Source organism: Passer montanus, unplaced genomic scaffold (genome assembly GCF_014805655.1).
Source record: "Passer montanus isolate IOZ18808 unplaced genomic scaffold, ASM1480565v1 scaffold61, whole genome shotgun sequence".
Classification (NCBI taxonomy): domain Eukaryota; kingdom Metazoa; phylum Chordata; class Aves; order Passeriformes; family Passeridae; genus Passer; species Passer montanus.
In genome coordinates, this window is record NW_024371149.1 from 4,035,638 (window position 1) to 4,054,244 (window position 18,607).

The 18,607-nt window shown below is 44.0% G+C and overlaps 1 protein-coding gene across 1 annotated transcript in view; it reads left to right on the top strand.

Moving 5' to 3' along the window:
* Positions 1-18,607, top strand: part of SYNPO2L (synaptopodin 2 like) — a 37,313-nt gene that overhangs the window by 11,651 nt on the left and 7,055 nt on the right. Inside the window, exons 2-3 of the mRNA XM_039727329.1 lie at positions 2,422-2,573; positions 5,072-5,736. Of these exons, the coding sequence (XP_039583263.1) occupies positions 2,422-2,573; positions 5,072-5,736 (817 nt within the window). The remainder of the gene's footprint in view (positions 1-2,421; positions 2,574-5,071; positions 5,737-18,607) is intronic.

Genomic DNA, 18,607 nt, shown 5'->3' on the forward strand with positions numbered 1-18,607 from the left:
TTGAGCCAGACATATGCTACTTTCAGACTCTATAGGTCTCTTCCTGCACTGGAAGAGACCTGGTCCTGTTTTCCCAGAAAGGAATGAAGACATGGAAAAGTCCCTCCTGGACTGTAGAGCACTGAAATACCAATAGTTGCTTTAGTGCATATGCTTTCTGTCAGTCCAGTAAGATTTGAGCACAGGCAAGATTTGCCTGCTCATGATTATCAGCCCACATGGCCTGCTTGAGGCCCACCAGTCTTCTCTGGAATAAAGGTACCTGAAACAGCATCAGGCAGTGCTGGGGGCACAGCCCCATCCTTCCTGCCTGGGAACTCCAAACAGTTGCCTGCAAAGTCTCTGAGGAACTAGAGAATTGCAGGAAGTTTTACTGTTGCTGTTCTGGCTGGTCATCAGCCTACATCCTTGGTTCCAGTGAGCAGGGAGGAATACCATGGGATGTGAGGAATGCTCTGAGCACCTGCTGACAGCCTTCAACCCCCAATCCCCTCACTTTACAACTGGGAGAGATACTCAGCAAGTATGTTCCCATCCAGTGCTAAGTACCAAGTACTTGGCTATGGAGCAGCAGCTGGTCTTTTGGGGAATACTGGGAAATCCTCCTTTTAACCTCTTTTCAACATCCTAACTCTTTTCATTAGCTGTTGTGTCAGTAGTCAGCACTGGAAAATGTGTCTTCTTTACCTTCTCAGCTAACAGCTGCATTTGGATGAAGTAGCAGGAAGCAGCATTTATACTGTAACCGTGGTTCTTCAGCAGTAGTTCATTACAGACCTACACATGCTCATTCCAGGCTTATATTAACAAGGAGGGAAATAAAGGACTAAAATGACACAGGCTGATGGATGTGGCAGCTGGGATGAGCCAGTCCCTATTTTAAGCATGCAGGCAGGATTTGGGGTCAAGTTGGAAAGGCTACAGAGTGATAAAGTACCAGTGAACACAAAAACAACTTGAAGCATAGCCCTTCTCTTTCCATCTTCTTCCCCAACACCTCTCAGTCCTGCTGACAGGCTGACCTGGGAGGAGTGTTGCTCTTGTCTGCTCAGCACAGGCCAGGAGGGCCAAGCCCAAGGCGCTCACACACCCCATAGGTGCAGGGGGCCTGGGCCACTAAGGCCAGGCAATCAGGCCATGGGACTTCCTTAGGGATCCAGCTCTCTCCCCTCCTGCTCCCCTGCTGCTTCTGCAAACACAATGACAGGGCAGCAATCCTTCCACATTCACTTGTCTTTCATGAAGCTGCCATGAGAGTGTGGGCAAAGTAACTTTAGAGATGAGTCTGGTGGGTCAAGCAGCAAGGCTGTGAGATAGGGACAAAGGTGCCCTGTTGAGTATTATTTCTCTGCAGGGATCTGACAAAATCTGTTCACTGCACCCTTTGTTAAATAGCTCTGCACTGATTTATCTTCCACTTAACTGCAAGATCTGAAGAAATATTGTAGAAGAATCTACAAATAGAGTGTAATGCTACCTTGTTTCTGACTTGCTCTGACCCAGTGATTTTACCTGGCTACTCTTTTATGTGAAAAATGAGTACGTTATGGGTGCCAAGCTGTCCTACAAGAGTAGCCCCATTGCTTGCCTGTATGGGAGAGGTCAGTGGTTTTTGGCTGAGTGGGCATTTGGTTTGCTTTCTTGCTTGCCCTAGCAGAAAGGCTAGGCTGAGTTGGTAAGAAGTTTAACTGATGGATGATGGAATAAAACAGAGAGTAAACACTTGGTGCAAGATGGCCATGAGAGGACAGATCTAGGAGCTTGCCTGGAGCCAGTGACTCTGACTCCCTTCTCAGATAAAGCAATGCATATCTTGCACAACTCCTGTTAAGGCTAAAGATTTATTCCAAGTTTACACTTGTGTAATAGGACACCACATAGCCTGATGCAGATGTCCAGAAATACACTGACCAAAGCCATTGGAACAGGAATGCTTAACACCAGAATATGCCTCTGAACCACCACCTCTCCCCAGTGTCAGCTTCCCTGAGGATGGTGCTTGCAGAGGCTCTGCATGAGTCAGGAATCATACCAAGGAAGTACAGTAGAGGCATGCAGAAGGACACATGGACATGTGCAGGCATAGTCTGTTCTCTGAAAGACAGACTCCCTAACCAACTTAGGAGACAGGGAACAAGAGGAGAAGATCATGTGGATATTTTTGAGTCTTTCATCTGCACTAAAGAACTTGAACGGGGTTGGTGATCAGTTCAGGCCTATGCTCAGCAGAGTGATTCTTCGAATTAACAGGGATACAGAGACCAAAAGGCATAGACAGGGCTCATCCAACTCCATTCTGTCAGCACAGTAGTCTTAGGCCTTATTTTGTTCTGTGAAAAATGGAGCAATAGAAGGGCCAGCAACTAAACTAAATAGCTGCTGTTCTTCCCATCATACTTATCCTCTCTCCTGCTTTTTCAGATTCGAAAGAGAAGCAAAGCGTGCCGTGGAGGCCTGTGGGAAAATGATGTTCTAGTATCTATCAATGGGAAGTCATGTGCTGGTCTGTCCCATGCTAATGCCATGCAGATCATCGATTCCTCCAATGGCATGCTCAACATCCGTGTGAAAAGGTAACCTGCTCCCAAGTGCCAGTGCTGTGACAGTGCAGGCAGTAGGGTGCTTTCATCCAGTACAGCAGCTGTCCACATCCAGCAGAAACAAGACAGTCAGGAAGCCTTTGGTTTCACCATACTGCAAGGTGTACTAGGAGGACTTACCCATGTCCTAACCTGGCTAACATGTTGACATCTCAATGTTTTGCCCTGTCTTACAGTGGGCTGTTGTAGTCCAACAGTCTGTATACTGACTCCCACAAAGATGAGAGGTATGTGGCTAGGCCCCTTTTTTATAGGAAGAAATATCTGTGCCAGTCTCTAGTTCAGGGGAATACTGGAGATCAGGCTCAAATTTATGGACAAAAAATAGTACCAGTAAGGTTCCTTGTCCTCCCTGTGCTAAGTTAACCCAGTGCGTCAGTGCATGCTGGATGCAGCCCAAGCTACAAATGAATAATCCTATAAAGGTGAAGGCAGCAAAGCTGTGTGAGGTTCTAGCTAGTCCACACTACTGCCTAAACAGAAGTCACCCTCAGAAAATCAGGCCTTGGTGAAGGGGGCTGGGATATGTGATCTTCTACAGTCCTGAAAAGACAGAGAGAGCACTGTGAGAAAGGACAGCCATGCTGGTTGCTGTCATCTGTAAAGCAGGAGCAGAGGTGGGCAGTGCTCAGAGAAGGAAAGCCTGAGCATGTAGGATCTTCCCCTTGGTTTCAGAAAAAGTGCTGGTGCCTTCTGACGTGCTCACTCTCTACCCTAACTGTGAGTAAGTGGGATGGGTAAGTTCTGTACAAGGTGTCCAGAATAGCTCCTGGTCCCCTGCCAAGGCCTCATCTCGCACCATTGGAGCCTATCTGCAGCAAACAGGTGCCTGGGCAAATTTTAATCGGTCAAGATCAGCACACTTTGAATTAACAAAGTGACAAAGGCAGGCTTCTTGCATCCTTCTGGATGGAGCCAACACTGAATGGTTTGGAAATAATGAAATCAGTTGTCTTTATTTGGAGTAGTGGAGAAATCATCAAATGTTGCTTTCTTGATCACATGTCTATTCCTACTTCATCTTTACGTTCACAGAGAAAACACCAATCACTCCTGTTCAGAAAGGAGAGGTACCTGGATGACTCTGGAGTGTGTGTATTTCAGAAAAAGAGGAAGGGAGAGATATTGACCTGACAATACAGAACAAGAGAAACTCGCTTACAAAAAGTTATGCTTCTCAGTTACCTGATCAATTGTTTAAAGAAGAAGAGGGACTGTTCTGTTTTGCTTGTGGAATGTTGAGGTTGATCCCCAGTGGGATTTCATAATGGCAAATAGTATTAAAAAAATAAACTGCCAAAGAAATTCTCCCACCCTTAGCTTCCACAAAAGTTTGCATTTGACATAAATAAAAATTTTTCAGTTTCGAATTGGGATCCAAGTCATCAGTTGCACAGCTTTACAGTGGCAGTGCTGTCTACCTGGCTTCATGCTATGCTTGTTCAGAAGGCAAATACTTAGGACTACTTTATAGCTCTTATAAGCCCTGGTGAGTCTGACAAAGAAGGAACAAGTTCCCAGCTCCATCTGTGTGGGCTGGAGTCAAACTGCTGTGGAAATTCAGACTCACTCTTGAGGAGAGGTAAGATAGAATGGGCTCTTTTTCTGTCACCACAGCCAATTCTCCTTCCCTCTGGAAGCCAGCAGCAGGGTTAACTGCCCCAGTCTGTCTGGCACCTACTCCAGTCATCCCTCCACGTCTTAGAGGCTTGAAATTGCTATGTCTAAACCAAAGGCAAATGCCACCATGGATTGGGCTGGCCAGCATGACTGCATATGGTTGTCAAAACCCAGGTCTGATAGCTTGTGAAGCAGCCCCACCACAGTGAGCAGGCTAAATATTAGAGTGGTCTCCTACCACTGGATACCATAGTCCTATCCCCAAAAAACACTTGGGCCTTATATCCTAAGTATTTGCTATTTACTCCCACAGAGAGGTCAGAGCAAACAAATAGCACTGACTTCTTGGGAGCCCAGTCTGAACTAAAGCAGTTTGGGGGTGCCTGGATCTGCAGCTCTGACACAGGCTCAGCTGCAGGAGCAGCTGGAGTGCAGTGTAATAATAGGAAATCTTCTGGCTGAGCACCAGCCGTTCTCTGCTGACAAGCTGCAGGCTGAAGGGTAGGTCTCACTGTCCTGGGGAATGCTTGCTATGCAGGATTCACCTCTCCAAGAGAAATGCCTGGGGAGCTGATTAAGCTTGGTAGATTTTTTTATGGTTTTAGGGTGTTCTGATTTTTGAATGTTTAGCACCTGGTTTCCATAGAGCTGTGAAGCAGAAAATCAGAATGAGAGCACATAGCTGATGTCAGAGATAAGTGTGTCCTTGGTGTCTACACTTCAGGTGTCTGTACCACCTGAAAAACACCTGTAACACTGTCCCAGTCCATAGCCCTCTCTCACTCCAGGGTTTCCTTCCAGTTTAGCTGCACAAACCAAATCTTGCTTACCACTTTTCCTTCTCCCCACAGGATAGTTGGTGGGGACCAGACTGGCCCGTGGCTCCAGCGTTCCCCTTCTCCAGGGCAGCGAGTGCTCTCTCCACCATCTGCGCCCACCCCCTCAGCACAGTTACTCAGCTCTGAACCAGCAGGAGCCCCAGCCACCACCACACAGCCCTCACAGGCATGGAGGTCACAGAGGCACCTGGAGAGCCTCACGTCCCCACCGGACAGCGAGGCCTACTACGGCGAGACAGACAGCGATGCTGACAATGTGGCGCAGGAGAAGCACCGCCGCGCTCGCAGGAAGAGCCCACGCTCCCCACCTGACAGCACCACCGGCCGGGCGGATGCACCTCAGGACGAGGTGTCCCTGTCTGAACAGAGTGGCTACGAGAGCATGCCGGAGGCTGCTGCGCAGGGAGGGGCAGAGCTGGCCAGCTCCAGCGGGGTGGCCAAGAGGGAGATTGTCTGCCTGCCGGGCAGTCGCACAGACACTCCGTTCTCAGACAGCGAGGGACAGCTGCGGCTGCCGTCAGCAGAGGGACGGGAGCCTTCTCCAGAGGCAATGCTCCTGCCCCACGCCACCAAGGCTATCCGAGCAGAACGCCATCTCATCCCCATGGTGGGGCCAGTGGAACATCCCATTGATGAAGACCTAACCACCACTTATACAGAGAAAGCTAAGCAGGCCAGTAAGTCCTCTAAACTGCCATTCACCCATGCCTTTTTCTTGGGCTGGATTCTCCTTCCAAAAGTCTGATTCCTGCAAATGCCAGGTGGGTTAGCTCCTCTAGCTTACAAAGGAGTCAAATCAGACCTGCAGAGACCAGGGCTTCCTGCTGCAGCTTTGGCCCTGGGGTATACCTCACCCAAGGCATCCTAAGAAACAGATAAGATAAAGGATCTGGGGCCAGGGGTCTGGGAGTCACTCACAGAGGCAGCAGCCATTCAACCAGATGTGCTGTAGTACCTCTATGTGCTGGAAAAAGGATGTATGTCATTGGTTTCTTCAACACTTTGGGCTAAGAAGACTCAGGTGACATGATGGTGTCAGGAAATATCTTGGAGGTTAAATTTCCCTGGCTTTCCAGAGATCTTATGGAAGCTCAGTTTGCTCCTTAGCTACCTGTGTGTTAAGCACAGAACACTCATTTCAAGAGGCTCCCAAGGAGCCCTCTGTTCACTTCAGCTCTCCATGGACACAGAGGCATGCAGTATTACACAATCAAGGATGATGAAAGATAATTTGTAGCTGCAAAAGAGTCTTGTCAGAAACTGATTTATTTCTCTCACCCTGTCCATCTCAGGGAGGGACTCTTCTACATCAACTTTCCCTGCAGGCACTCACTCCAGCAAGAATGCCCAGGTCTGGCTAGTAGCAGCTGGTCAGTTCAGGTAGAATTTGTAATTTTTTAGGTGTTGGCAGTGGAGGGTTGCCAGCAAGGACAGGCAGGAGACAGTAAATTAGCTCTTGAAACAGTTCCTTGTAGTGCCATCCCTGATAGTCAAGACCTTTCCATGTGGAATAAAGTACTGAAAAATGTAGTGTAGTATATGGGTGATGGACCTGAAGTGACCTTGATTGTGGGTATCTTTCCTGATTTCTGCTACACATAAAGTATTTAAAGCAAAAACATGAGGGCAGAACAAAGTGTTATCTGATTTCACAGTTGTGATCTATCTAGTAATAGTAAAAACAAGGTAATCATAAACTTATTTTCATATATATGCCTTAGTGTACTATAACTCACTACATTTCTCTGAGCCTGAAAATAAAGCAGGTTTTTAAAAAGTGACTTTAAAAAAGTGACAGAATGGAAAACAGAGACACAGAAAAGTTACTAGACTGAATCAGAAAGAAAACATGGATTCTAACTTCTGATCCGCTGCTTCAAATGCTAGACATTTTACCCAGGACAGATAATACTGCAAGGCAATTATTAAACCTCTATTTTATCCTTGGGGTAAATATTTTTTTATCTGTTCTGCCTAAGGAGTCCTGTAGAGGTAACTTTCAAACCTAGGTGCTTCCTTCAGACAGGGCACTGTCCTACTGCTCTTTCCACTGTTAGAGGGGAGGCTCACTTGGGTCCCTTATGTCTTGCTCTGCTGGGCAGTGCACCTGACCTGATGCCTTGTTCTACTTCTTCCTAGTCTTTAGCTCTCATTTTCCTTAGGATAGGAAAGAAATCAGCAATTTCAGGCTCCCTAAAGATGAAGCTATTTTTTCCCCCTCTGAATAATGTACAGGCATGAGGTGAATGTTGAGAAAGGCATGTTCAGCTGCTCCCTGCCACCCGATAGTCCTAGCAGTAGAAGAGCAATTGCTTTACATCAAGACTTATTTCCATGGACGGCATCAGTACAGAGGGATCCCAGAAAAACTATGTATTTAATTCAGAGCATTTCTGATGGCAAGATAATATCCCATGGCAGGAGATGATGCAACAATATTGCCAGCTGGAGTTAGGGTTCCCAGAAGCACTGCAGACTGAGGTAATATTTTATTCTCCTATCACTCCTTCACTGCTCACCCTCTTTTTGGTTTATGTTTGGCCAGGGGTGTCCTTCTGTCGGAGTTACTCTGCCAGGGATGGTAACTCACAGGGTCTTTTCTTGCGTTAGGGATCTTATCAGTAAATGAGAAGGCAAAATTCTACATCCTGATCCTGCTGGAGCAGACCAGCCATTAAACCAGAAGTCCAGTTCAGCAGCCAGTGACTGTGAGGGAAGCAAGCAAGTAAGGAAGAGGGATGGAAGGTGTTCATTACGTGGTGAACAGAGCTAAAGAACACCTATACCTAGAATAAACACAGGTATAAACACAGCTGGAGGATGGGGGACTGCTGAGCTGCACTGGCTCCATGGGAGGCTGCTTGGACTGGCATGGGAGGACATGGTAGAGCATCTCTTGCCAGAAAGGTGTAGCCTTGGTCAGGATGTCTGGGCTAGCATTGCTCCAGCTCCTACTGCTGCTCGAGGCTCCCATGAAGACAGCAGCATTTAAAGCTCTGCTTTTCCTTAGCAATATCCACAGTAGCCTACTCTGGGACACAGACACTCCTGGGTTTTGCTAAACAGGAATGTGAAATAATGGTTTAGAAGTCAGGCAGGGTTTTAAAACCTGTGTTAGCTTCAGGAAGTGACTTGGACTATCAGTTGTGAGAGCCTAAGTATCGATATACAGGCAGGAGACATTTGAGAGCCATTGTGAATACCTATGCAGATGGCTGCCTTTTGAAACACTATTTAAATATATTCCCAGTGCATCTGCTAATACACCCTCCTTGCCTTGCCACAGCCTTCTTCTCCCATCCCTGCATGACAAGAATGTGAAAAACTGATTTTTGTTTTGCTGGGACTGTTCCCCATATGGTTCCTTATCCTTTCTTTCTAGAATGTACTACTTTCTCATGTCTGCTCTGATGTTTACTTCAGTTTTGGGGGTATTTCTCTTATCCTTTGTTTTAATTCTTTCTAACTTTTCACTGTAATTTTTAAGCTCCAGAGACTGTCTTCCTTTCCCACTACTCCCTGCACCTCAAGCAAACAGAACTGAAGGTACATTATTTCTAGATGAGTATTTAGAACCATCAAACTTCTATATGAATAACTGAAATCCCAAAAAAAGAACAGAGATACATAATAATTCTTTTGCACATCACCAAGAGTGGCAACTGACATTCTTCACTGCTCTGTTGCCCTGCAAGGATCTCAGTAACACTGGTACTGCTGTCAGCTCTTGGGTTTTCAGTAGCTTTGTTCTTTACTTCCTATCTCTATACAGAAAATACAAATTAAAAACTTTACATCAGTTTCAGGAGGTTAGCAGAAAGTGGGAGCTTGTGGCAGGGAGAATCAGACTATAGTTGTCACAAGTAATTGCAAGTGAGGTTTTTTGGTTTTCCATAGGTTCTGCAGTCTTTCTCTTCTCACCCCACCTTTGGAGGCTTGGGATTCATCTGTAGCCACAGTTGCTTCTTCTCAGCCACTTGTGCTCTCTGAGGTGCACTGTATTTTCACCCCATCCTGAATCATCTCACAGGACAAAAGGCTCAACCTTTCTCACAACTGGAAATAGGATAGACATTCCAGGACAGCAGTCTATTCCTAACTTGCTATCACACAGTGTCAGAGAAAGAAGTGCTTCAAAATATCTTAATTTAAACTTATCTGCTGAACTATTTTTAGTTCCTAGGATTCAAGAGCCTCTCCATGTATGGTAGAGGAAGGGAGGGAAAACTGGGTGGGGAAATTTCCTCCTCTGCTTTATATGGGCCTGGCTGCCTGTGCAGAGTCATCAAAGTTACTACATTCCATATCAGAAAAGGAAATCCTTCTTGTTTAAAGCGGATGTACAGCAGCATCACTTGGAAAGATAGGATGCTTATAAATAAGTGGCCTATTCATCAGCAGGTCATAGAGATTACCTCTTCTAAGAGTGACTGCAGCCACATTTCTCTGCAGAGGGGGTGAGTGCAGCAAGCCATCTCTCAGCCCGTTACAACTGGTATAGAACAAGGTGAAGTATCTGAATGGCAGTTTGAAGTTATTGCACCACATTTTCTATTTGGCTTTCAGCCAAATAGAAACAGTTGTAACTCTAATGACTGTCAAACTCTGTTTGACAGTTGTAACTCTAATGACCACAGTCATGTGACTGTTAGACTAACTGGTTTTGTCATTCACTGCAGTCTAGACCAATGGGTTTAGGATAATAGCCTACTACTACTGCATCCTACGTGCTTTAAAGTAAAATAGAAAAGCAATCTGCTTATATCAGGAGATTAAAATTAGTTGCCTGAACTATTGATCTTACAGAAGTCTGTTCCTAGCAGTGTGAAGCCATGCTGAATCACCCTTGGCCCTTGCCACTCAGTGAGCAGCCAGCCATTTGGAAAACAAGGACAATCGCTTCCATGGTTGAATCACAGATGGAGAGACTGATCTCATTTCAGCACGCATGAAACTGCAAATTGCTTCCGCTTGGGAAATCAGTTTGCATACACTCCAGTAGCAGTTTAGTTGTATGTGTTTGTTTAGGAAAATAAATACTTCATAACTGTCATTCATCTTAGAATTCTCTGCCACTTGGAAGGCATTTATTAAAGACTAGAGAGATAAACACCAGGCATCTAGAGCCCTCTTTCTCCACCTTAAGGGTTGAGTACAACATTTGATCTTGTTCCTTCAGTTTATGTCCTTCTATGGAAAGCAGATAATATTTTCAGGCTGATATACTAACGGGGCAGAAGCCAGATTATAAACTACTGTCTTATTGCCTGTCTCAGCTAGTGTGGATGAATTTTTGGATCTTGTTCCTTCAGTTTACGTCCTTCTGTGGAAAGCAGAGGTAATATTTTCAGGCTGATATACTAACGGGGCAGAAGCCAGATTATAAACTACTGTCTTATTGCCTGTCTCAGCTAGTGTGGATGAATTTTTCATTCCTTCTTGAGTCATCTCATAATTGTCACAAGTAATTTGCCATCTTCCTCAGGTATTCTTACTGGAGACCTCCAGAATCATTCCCTCAGGCATCACTCTTGTCCAGCATTTCAATGAGGATGTTGTGGGTTGCAGCACTGGAAGTAAAGCTGATAGAGCTCTGCTGTGCTCTACCTTTACACCTCACTGCAATCCTGCTGCCCCAGAGCCTGACAGAGACACAAATTTAGCTGAACATGTGTTAGCTGCAGCTAATATTCTCTAGGAGGGGAGAGATCTTTAGCATTTAAAGATGTATGGAGGAAAACTATGTGATCCCTGAAATGAAAAGGTGTGGACTCTCATTTGTCCTGGTATTTCTACTGTATGAGATATCATTTGAAGCACCTTTTTAAAACTATCAGTTACTCAGACATTACTTCTATGTAATTATTGTCAGCACAGGGACTCTGACTCTGGGTCACAGTTCCTCAGACATGATCAGAGGTCATTCATCATCCTGCTGCTTGTGAAGCACTGTCAGAGTTTGCTTCCAAGCTGACACTTCCATGGTCCTTGCAGAGCCCCAGTTAGTGATTTTTCAGACTGTGTTGTCCCATATGTTAAGTTAACATAGCCTGGCCTTGCACATGCACTTCTACTCTGACTTAGATTGTGTAAGGCTGATGGGAAACAATGTCATTAAATCAAAATTTTGCCAATAGCTCAGATCACAGAGGTGATTAAAGCAATAATCACACTGAAACAGCTATACGTATAACCCCACAGACTGTCTTAATCAAGCTGGTAGTTTTAGATTCCAGGGTTCTGACATATTAGTTGAAAGAATTTGTAATGCAAACAGACAACAGGAGTACCTTTCCCCATCCAGTTGTTTCCATCAGTTCTGAAAGTGATATGGGACAAGGTTGCTGACAAGGTATGGACAAGTCTGCTCAGGGACAGCACTGAAATGTTTTTGAGACAAAGTGGTAGTGATGGATGAGGGAGAGGCATAAAAGGGTGAGGTATAAAAGGACTTTGACAAGAAGTGATTAAACAACAGCCATTACTCAAGAGAAGTGAGAGAAAATTATAGCTAGGAAGGAGAAAGCTGTCAACCTGGCTAATATTTGTTCTTCAGGTTCACTTAAACCCACTGTAGGAAGGGACATCAGTTTGCTGGGAAATGTGTAAAGCTTTACTGTCATCAGTATCTATCACTTACATGAACTAAGAATCTCACTCTTTGCAGAAAGAAAGAGGAGCAGAAACAGGGGTGAGTAGATTCAGCATATCTTGATACACTGACTATACTGAAAGAAAAGGCTCAGTCAGCTTCTCTGTAGAGGTCAAATGTAAGGAATTAATGAAACTTGTATCAGAATGGTCCTCAGTCCTTGCCAAGTACCTTGGAAAAATGAGAAGAGTCTCAGGGAAAAAGACCAATAATATACCCTTACAGCAGACATAGGCTGTGACAATAAGAAAAAATAATCATTTACCTTCAATTAGGTAAATGAAGTAATTTTTTTTGTGCATATTTGCAGAAAACAAAATGAAAAGTAAAATCAACATGGACTAATAAAAAGTAGAAAGAGTCTTTGACCTGCTCAGTAAGATAAGACTTCATGGCTGAAAGAATAACATGAACACAGTATATACTGACTTCTATAATATACTTGATACAGTTCCACAAGACTTTTCCAATGAGAGAAATATGGATGAGATAAGACTACCGTAAGGTGACCACACAATTGGCTAAGAATAGAACAGAAAACATCACTATTAATGGTTCATGATGTCAGATGAGCTAACTGGCTAAATTGGTAGTAGTGTTTCACTGGCCTCTGAATCTAACAGGACTACCTCTATATTTTCACCCACAGAGCTTTAAACACTAACGTCAATCAAAGGTCCTCTCCACCTCAATGTTATATGACTGGCAAGGAGACAGATGATAAAAAATCCCAACCCTCTTCTCTTCTGTCAGTGGATCTTATCCTCTGGCTGCATCTAGACGGAACAAGCAGCATGTACTGTGGGGCACACCACAGCCCCAAAACTGCTGTTACTCAGATCTGGAACGTAGCTGAGACACCTTGCAGCTTCTCTCTGGTTTTTCTTCCCAGAGAAACCCAGGTGTGTGGGGGACACAGGGGAGGGAAGGGGGTTACCTGGACTGAGGAGCTCAAAAGTGTTCCCAGGTACACCACTATTGTCTTCCTATCTGCTTTTTTCAGATGCTAATTCTTGCTAGTGAAGCTTTGTAAATGTGGCTGTTTCTCTTGGGTGTTGTACCTAGCAAGCAGTAACAGGAAATAGCAATAATACCATTTGTAATGGGTGTCACAGGGATTCAGTGGAGATTGCTGTGTATTAATTGGCAGATGACACATGGAAGATATACAATTGTCTCATGAAAGGCTAGAATTTTTAACGTAGCAGGAGCTTGAATAGTTGCAGAAAATGACTAAAATCAACTGGTTAATGAGACTATATGGCAAGTGGATTAATCAAGTCCACATAGTGAGATGGTGAACATATACTTGTCTGTATTACTGGAGTAGATGTTGGATAGACAGAAAGACAAAGATGTGATCAATCAGTGGTATCCTGCTGTCAGACATCAACTTTGTAAGCAGCAGACTTAGCAGATCCTGGCATCCTTTTAATTGATGTTTTGTATTTGATATCTCATTCTCTCATGTCTAGTAAATGCAAATCTGTCTGTCTCTCACATTCAAAATGAGAAAGCATTTGTGTGTATGTGTTCTTCAGTTTTTGATGCCTAATTAAGACTGCACTCAGGCTTCTCACTTCTTATGGTGAGGTGTCTCTCCTCTGCTGAGCCTCCTATTTCCATGTAAACTTGTAGGAGCATTGTATCTTTGTGACTTCAGACTCTTAAAATTAGCAAATGGAATCAAATGGAGCATGAAATGGGTAAGATCAAAAGACGTGCAGCATTGACTGCATAAACCTTTCACAGGAAATTGGGCTAAAACTGCAAAAGACAGATTCACTGGTACATTCAACAAGTGCTGTCCTGGCAAAAGAAAGTTCTCCTTTAGGAGAAGGCTATGTAGGGAATATCCAGGGCCCAGGTGTGAGCTGTCAGCACAGAGAAACTGGCCATGTGTGCTATCTTTTGCACTTTTGCACTTACTTTTCCATCCAGCTCAGAAAGAAGAGCAAACTATCACCCAGCTGAGAGATTTTTTTGAATGAACAAGCTATTCAAGTCTCCAGCAGGATACCATGAGACTACAATATTGCAGCCATGCACAGTGATGTCTCTACACCCTCTCTGCCTAGCAGAGCTCTCCAATAGCAGTATGGCTAAGAATGCTCAAAAATCTACAAAATGAATGGGCGTGTTTTTTTCCCCTGGGCTGTTAACTTACCTTCAGAAAAGCCTATTTCTTTTTGTTTTTCCAAAACCAGGAGATTGCAGTGGGGCAGTATTTCACTGGCACACTTAAAATCACTAGCCATTTAAGAAGAAATACTGGTTTGACAAGTATTTTAACTATTTAACCTCAGATACATGCTAAAGTGTTGCAGACTTGAGTAGGACTGCAGCATTTGTCTGTAGCATCCTAAATTGGAACTGAAGCCATATCTGTGTTTTATATTATGCACAGGTTATGTGATAGAAGTGTGCAAATATCCAAGAATGACAAATATTTCCTATTCCAAGAGTTTTAGCTTTACTTTGAGGGAAAAGAATATATACTCCTCTGCTTAACTGTTTGCAATTTAAATACTGATCAAAGCTTTAAAGGTTGAAACTTTCAACAGGGAAATACTCAGAAGGTCAATATAACCTATCCAAATCTCATTTTGAAAGGACTTCAGGTATGTAAAGTATGAGATGTCTGTAGCCTCTAATGACTTACTGAGATATTTGCAACGTTAGCCATGGAAAAATGACTTTGTCTAACATAAATAGCTGGAAGCAAAATTCGAGGTGACCGCATATGAAAAAAGCAGTTGACAAGTAGCATTTCATCGGAGAGGAACAGGCTCTTTATCTCTAGCAGTAGCAGAGTACCTTATTTTTTATAGTAATGGCTTTTCTAGAATTCGGTCTTGGTAATAAAATTTACCATTTTTTGTTTCGTAGAGAACATGAACAGTATCTGACCTCATGTAAGCCTGCTTGTTCAAGAGTACCTTATTTTTTATAGTAATGGCTAGAATTTGGTTTTGGTAATAAAATTTACCATTTTTTGTTTTGTAGAGAACATGAACAGTATCTGACCTCATGTAAGCCTGCTTGTTCAGTAGCTTGCCTGGGCATTAAAATGCCTTCTTTTAATGAAGTCTGATCTTGAAAAGATTTGTACTTTTCAACACTTCTACTGAAGTGAAACTTAGTTAAGAGGAAAACTTCCATAGACTTTGCTTAATAGAAATTTTTCCTTTTTGTGGATTTTTTCCAACAAAATTCAGTGTATACATGAAATAAGTGCTTTAGAAGTTAACGAAAAGTTAACAGAATTTATGGGAGTTTTATAGCCCTTCCTTTTACTCTTTTATCTATTCCATTTGAATGTTCTTACAAGAGACAGAGCTGTATTTTCATTTCAGTGGTATGTATCAATATTACAAGGTTTCCCCAAAGAGACATATATATACATATATCCCAATATGTGTAAATATTCATCAAAGAAGAGACTGAGCCACTTTCATTGCTCTTGCTCTAAGAGCCTCTGTATGACACGACAGGTCTCTGTACAGCAGTGTTCCCTTGTGGGAGTTGTCTTCTTGGTGTGCAGTGATGGCTGCTGGATTTCAGCTTGTATGGTCAGACCTTTGTTTTTCCACTCTCTCTAACACTGGAAATGGTCTGCCAAGGCTGCAGAATTGCTAAGGCTGGGGCTGCTGGGAGGGAGAGTCATGGGAGGGTGTCCCTTGGCCACAGCTCTGGGATTGTCTCACCGGAGCTATTGCTTGAGCACAGAAAGGAGTGGTAAGACAGGACCTAGACAAAGTGTGAAGAGATGCTGAGCAGGCCACAACTGCAGAGATCTGCAGACTTCCCAGCACCATCTATTCCCTTCCTTCCCATCCAACACAGTCCTCACTATCAGCATCTTATCTTTCAACACCTCTCAGTCTCCTGTGCTGGAGCTCTGAATGGTGCTGCCAAAACACCACTCCCTGGTTTCCAAACACTGTCATCCTCCCTGGGCACAACCATGCTTTCAGTGTAGGTAACAGCCTCTGCTGGTTTAATTCAGCTAAACAACTTTACTGCAGGCATCCAGAATCCTAATGCTCCTCTGTTAAATGTTCCTCAGTTGTGTACACAACAGAAACTGAATCATGGACTGGCTCTCCTCAGACATGGAAGAAAACTGATATACACAGGAAAGCCCCTGCTCTCTCTTTTCTTCCTCTTTACCTGGAGCTGAGCGCTCTCTGAGAGTTTCAGGCAAGGGAAGTTATTTTTCTTCTGTGCAGGTTTCTTCTGCCTCTCCATGTTGGACATGCACACTGTGTTAGTTTTATCTCTCTGAAGGGCTCTTTGGCACAGAAATGCTGGACATTGAGGCATTGGTAACACTAACTTGAAGCCTGCACCTTTCTAGCCTAAAGCGTGCACCATTGAAGCTGTGATAATATTGAGTATATTTGCTTATTTAAAAATAAAAAATAGGAGTTTCTCCATACAGGGAGTACAGGGAGGGGGATAGAATAAGTTTAAGTGCCAGGTGACAATGTCCATCACACTGCTCAGTGATGAAGCTATGAAGACAAAAATAGACTAAGTGACCTCATGGCTTTCAGCAGCAAAGCCTACGAGACAAAAGAGAGGCTTTAAAAGGCTTGTGGGCTGATAGCAAAGAGCTTGGACATCTCAGAGTTTTGGTTCTGCTCCAGAAGAGCTTTGCTTTGCTCGTCTCTCCTTGTCTCTCTTTCTGTTTATGGGGAGTTGTGAATTAAATGGGCTTTGTGACATGCCCAGTTCTCCAGGTCTGGACTCTACTTTCTCAAGCTTGGATCAGCCTTATGCAGGTACAAATCTTTTCTTTTTCTTTTCTTTTCCTCTTCTCTTCTCTTCTCTTCTCTTCTTTCTTCCTTCTCTCCTTTCCTCTACTTTTTTAAGTCTACTCTCCTTACCCCATTCTTTTGCCTATTCTGATTTAATTCTTGCTCTTTACCTTCTACAAGTAATCTGAGGAAGATTTTTCTTCCTGTTTTTTCTTAAACTGTTATGGAAGATTGTAGCTTGAATAGCATGACCATTTTTCTGTGGGGAGAACTGGTGTAATTAGTCGTGTGCTTTAGCCTTTGATGAGGAGAAAGGTAGGAAGAAGAAAGGGAGGTGAGAAGCAGTCCCAGAGGGCCCCATTTGCCAGCTCCTTTAGAGCACAGGACAGTTCAGAGCAACTTTCTAGGGAAGTGGTACATGAATCCTAATGCTGAGCTAGGACTACAGGCTGGTGGAGTTAAAGCCAAGACCAACTTCTGTTACATTTTCTCTGCCAGTATTTGCTAGCCCAGAGTTTAGAGTTGGCACTTCCATGGCAGTCTGCTGTCAGAAAGGGCTGTGCAGACATCCCTTTGAATGGTGTTGCTCCCTATCTGGTAGCTCCTGATGCTAGAAATCCTCCTCTGAGTCACTCAGCCAGAGTTTCCATATTCTGCACTTGACTAAGATTCTGTGGTGCTGCTCTTTCTCCTTGTAAACTTAGAAGCAAAATACCACCAGGTGAGGTATAGCTTTTAGTAAGATTGTTTGTAGCAGCTTCCCTTATTTTCTCCATTGTCAACAACCCCCAGAGACCCAGGCATGCAGATTTGTAAATGAAATGGGCAGACCTTCAGGGACTGTAGTTTGTTTCTACCATGGAGAGCAGGTCTTTGAAGGCAAGTCTGTGACTGCCCTGAAGAACACTAAATGGACTGTGCATCCACATGATGTGATCTCAAACCACAGAATTCTCCTTGCTGAAATCCCAAAGCAGCAGCATGTGCTATGGACAGGCTGCAAACTTTGAGAGCTTCCTGGAAGGATGACTGCTTTGCAAATCAACACTTTATTTTCAGCATTGGGTGGGAAAGAGCATCTCTTTCTGCTGTGGTTACACTGATTCAGTATTGAATGATGATGCCACAATTGTGTAGACTAGAAAGGTTTTGGGAGACTGCAGCCCTCAGGCAAACTAAGCACCCTGTCTCTCACTACGAGTGACTCTGTGACATTAACAGGTTCACATTGAATGAGTGCTTTGTGATAAAATGATCAGAAGTGAGATCCTGAGAGGACTGAGCAGCTCTCTTGAGCTAACATCATCCCTCAGCACTGCATTGCAGCTCTCTCCTCTCCTCTCCTCTCCTCTCCTCTCCTCTCCCTTAAGCACAACAGAATTTATTACATCTCTCTTGGGAATGTAAGGGCTGGACAAGGTGGTTTTTTTGACAAATTATTAGATATGTGCAGTGGATGGTTGTTTCATGTGTGCTCTCATGTTGGGAAAAAGACAATGGAAAAGGGTGAAACAAAAGGCATCACAAATTAGTCTTGTTTAGGTATGTGGGGCTTTTTTTCTGTGCAAGGCTAGTGCTGACTTCTGTCACTTCAACAGTGATTCAAGGCATGTCCATACTTTCAATAGGGCAGAGAGATCTGGTTTTACTATTGAATCTTGTTCACTACCTGCTTTCCCTGCACACAAAGACAGAGGATGCAATGTTCCTCCCTGGGGCTTTACTGACCACAGAGCAGGTGGAAAATTATTATCCCACACTTTTATGCCCATGTCCCAACAGGTAGTGTCTTTTCCAAGTAAGCCTGTCTAAGTGGATTTCCTTCTGGTTTGGCTGATCAGTTGTGGGGATCTGGGATTCTTACTCTGGAGCAAATACTCTTCTTTCTTGCCAGGCATGGAGCACAGGGAAGAGACTGCAGCAAGGATGAAATCATTCTTCCTTTGCCTCCTGAAGTGGCAGGGCTGCTGCAGAGCAAGCAGCCCTACACACAATGCTGCTGCACAACACTGACTGTAGCTGACATTGCAGGGCTTAGATCAGGAGCAGCCCTGCTGTGCCTGCAGAGCACCTCTCCTTTTGCACACATGCAATCCTCTATATGGTAGAAGGAACAGAAAGCAGGGCTCCTCC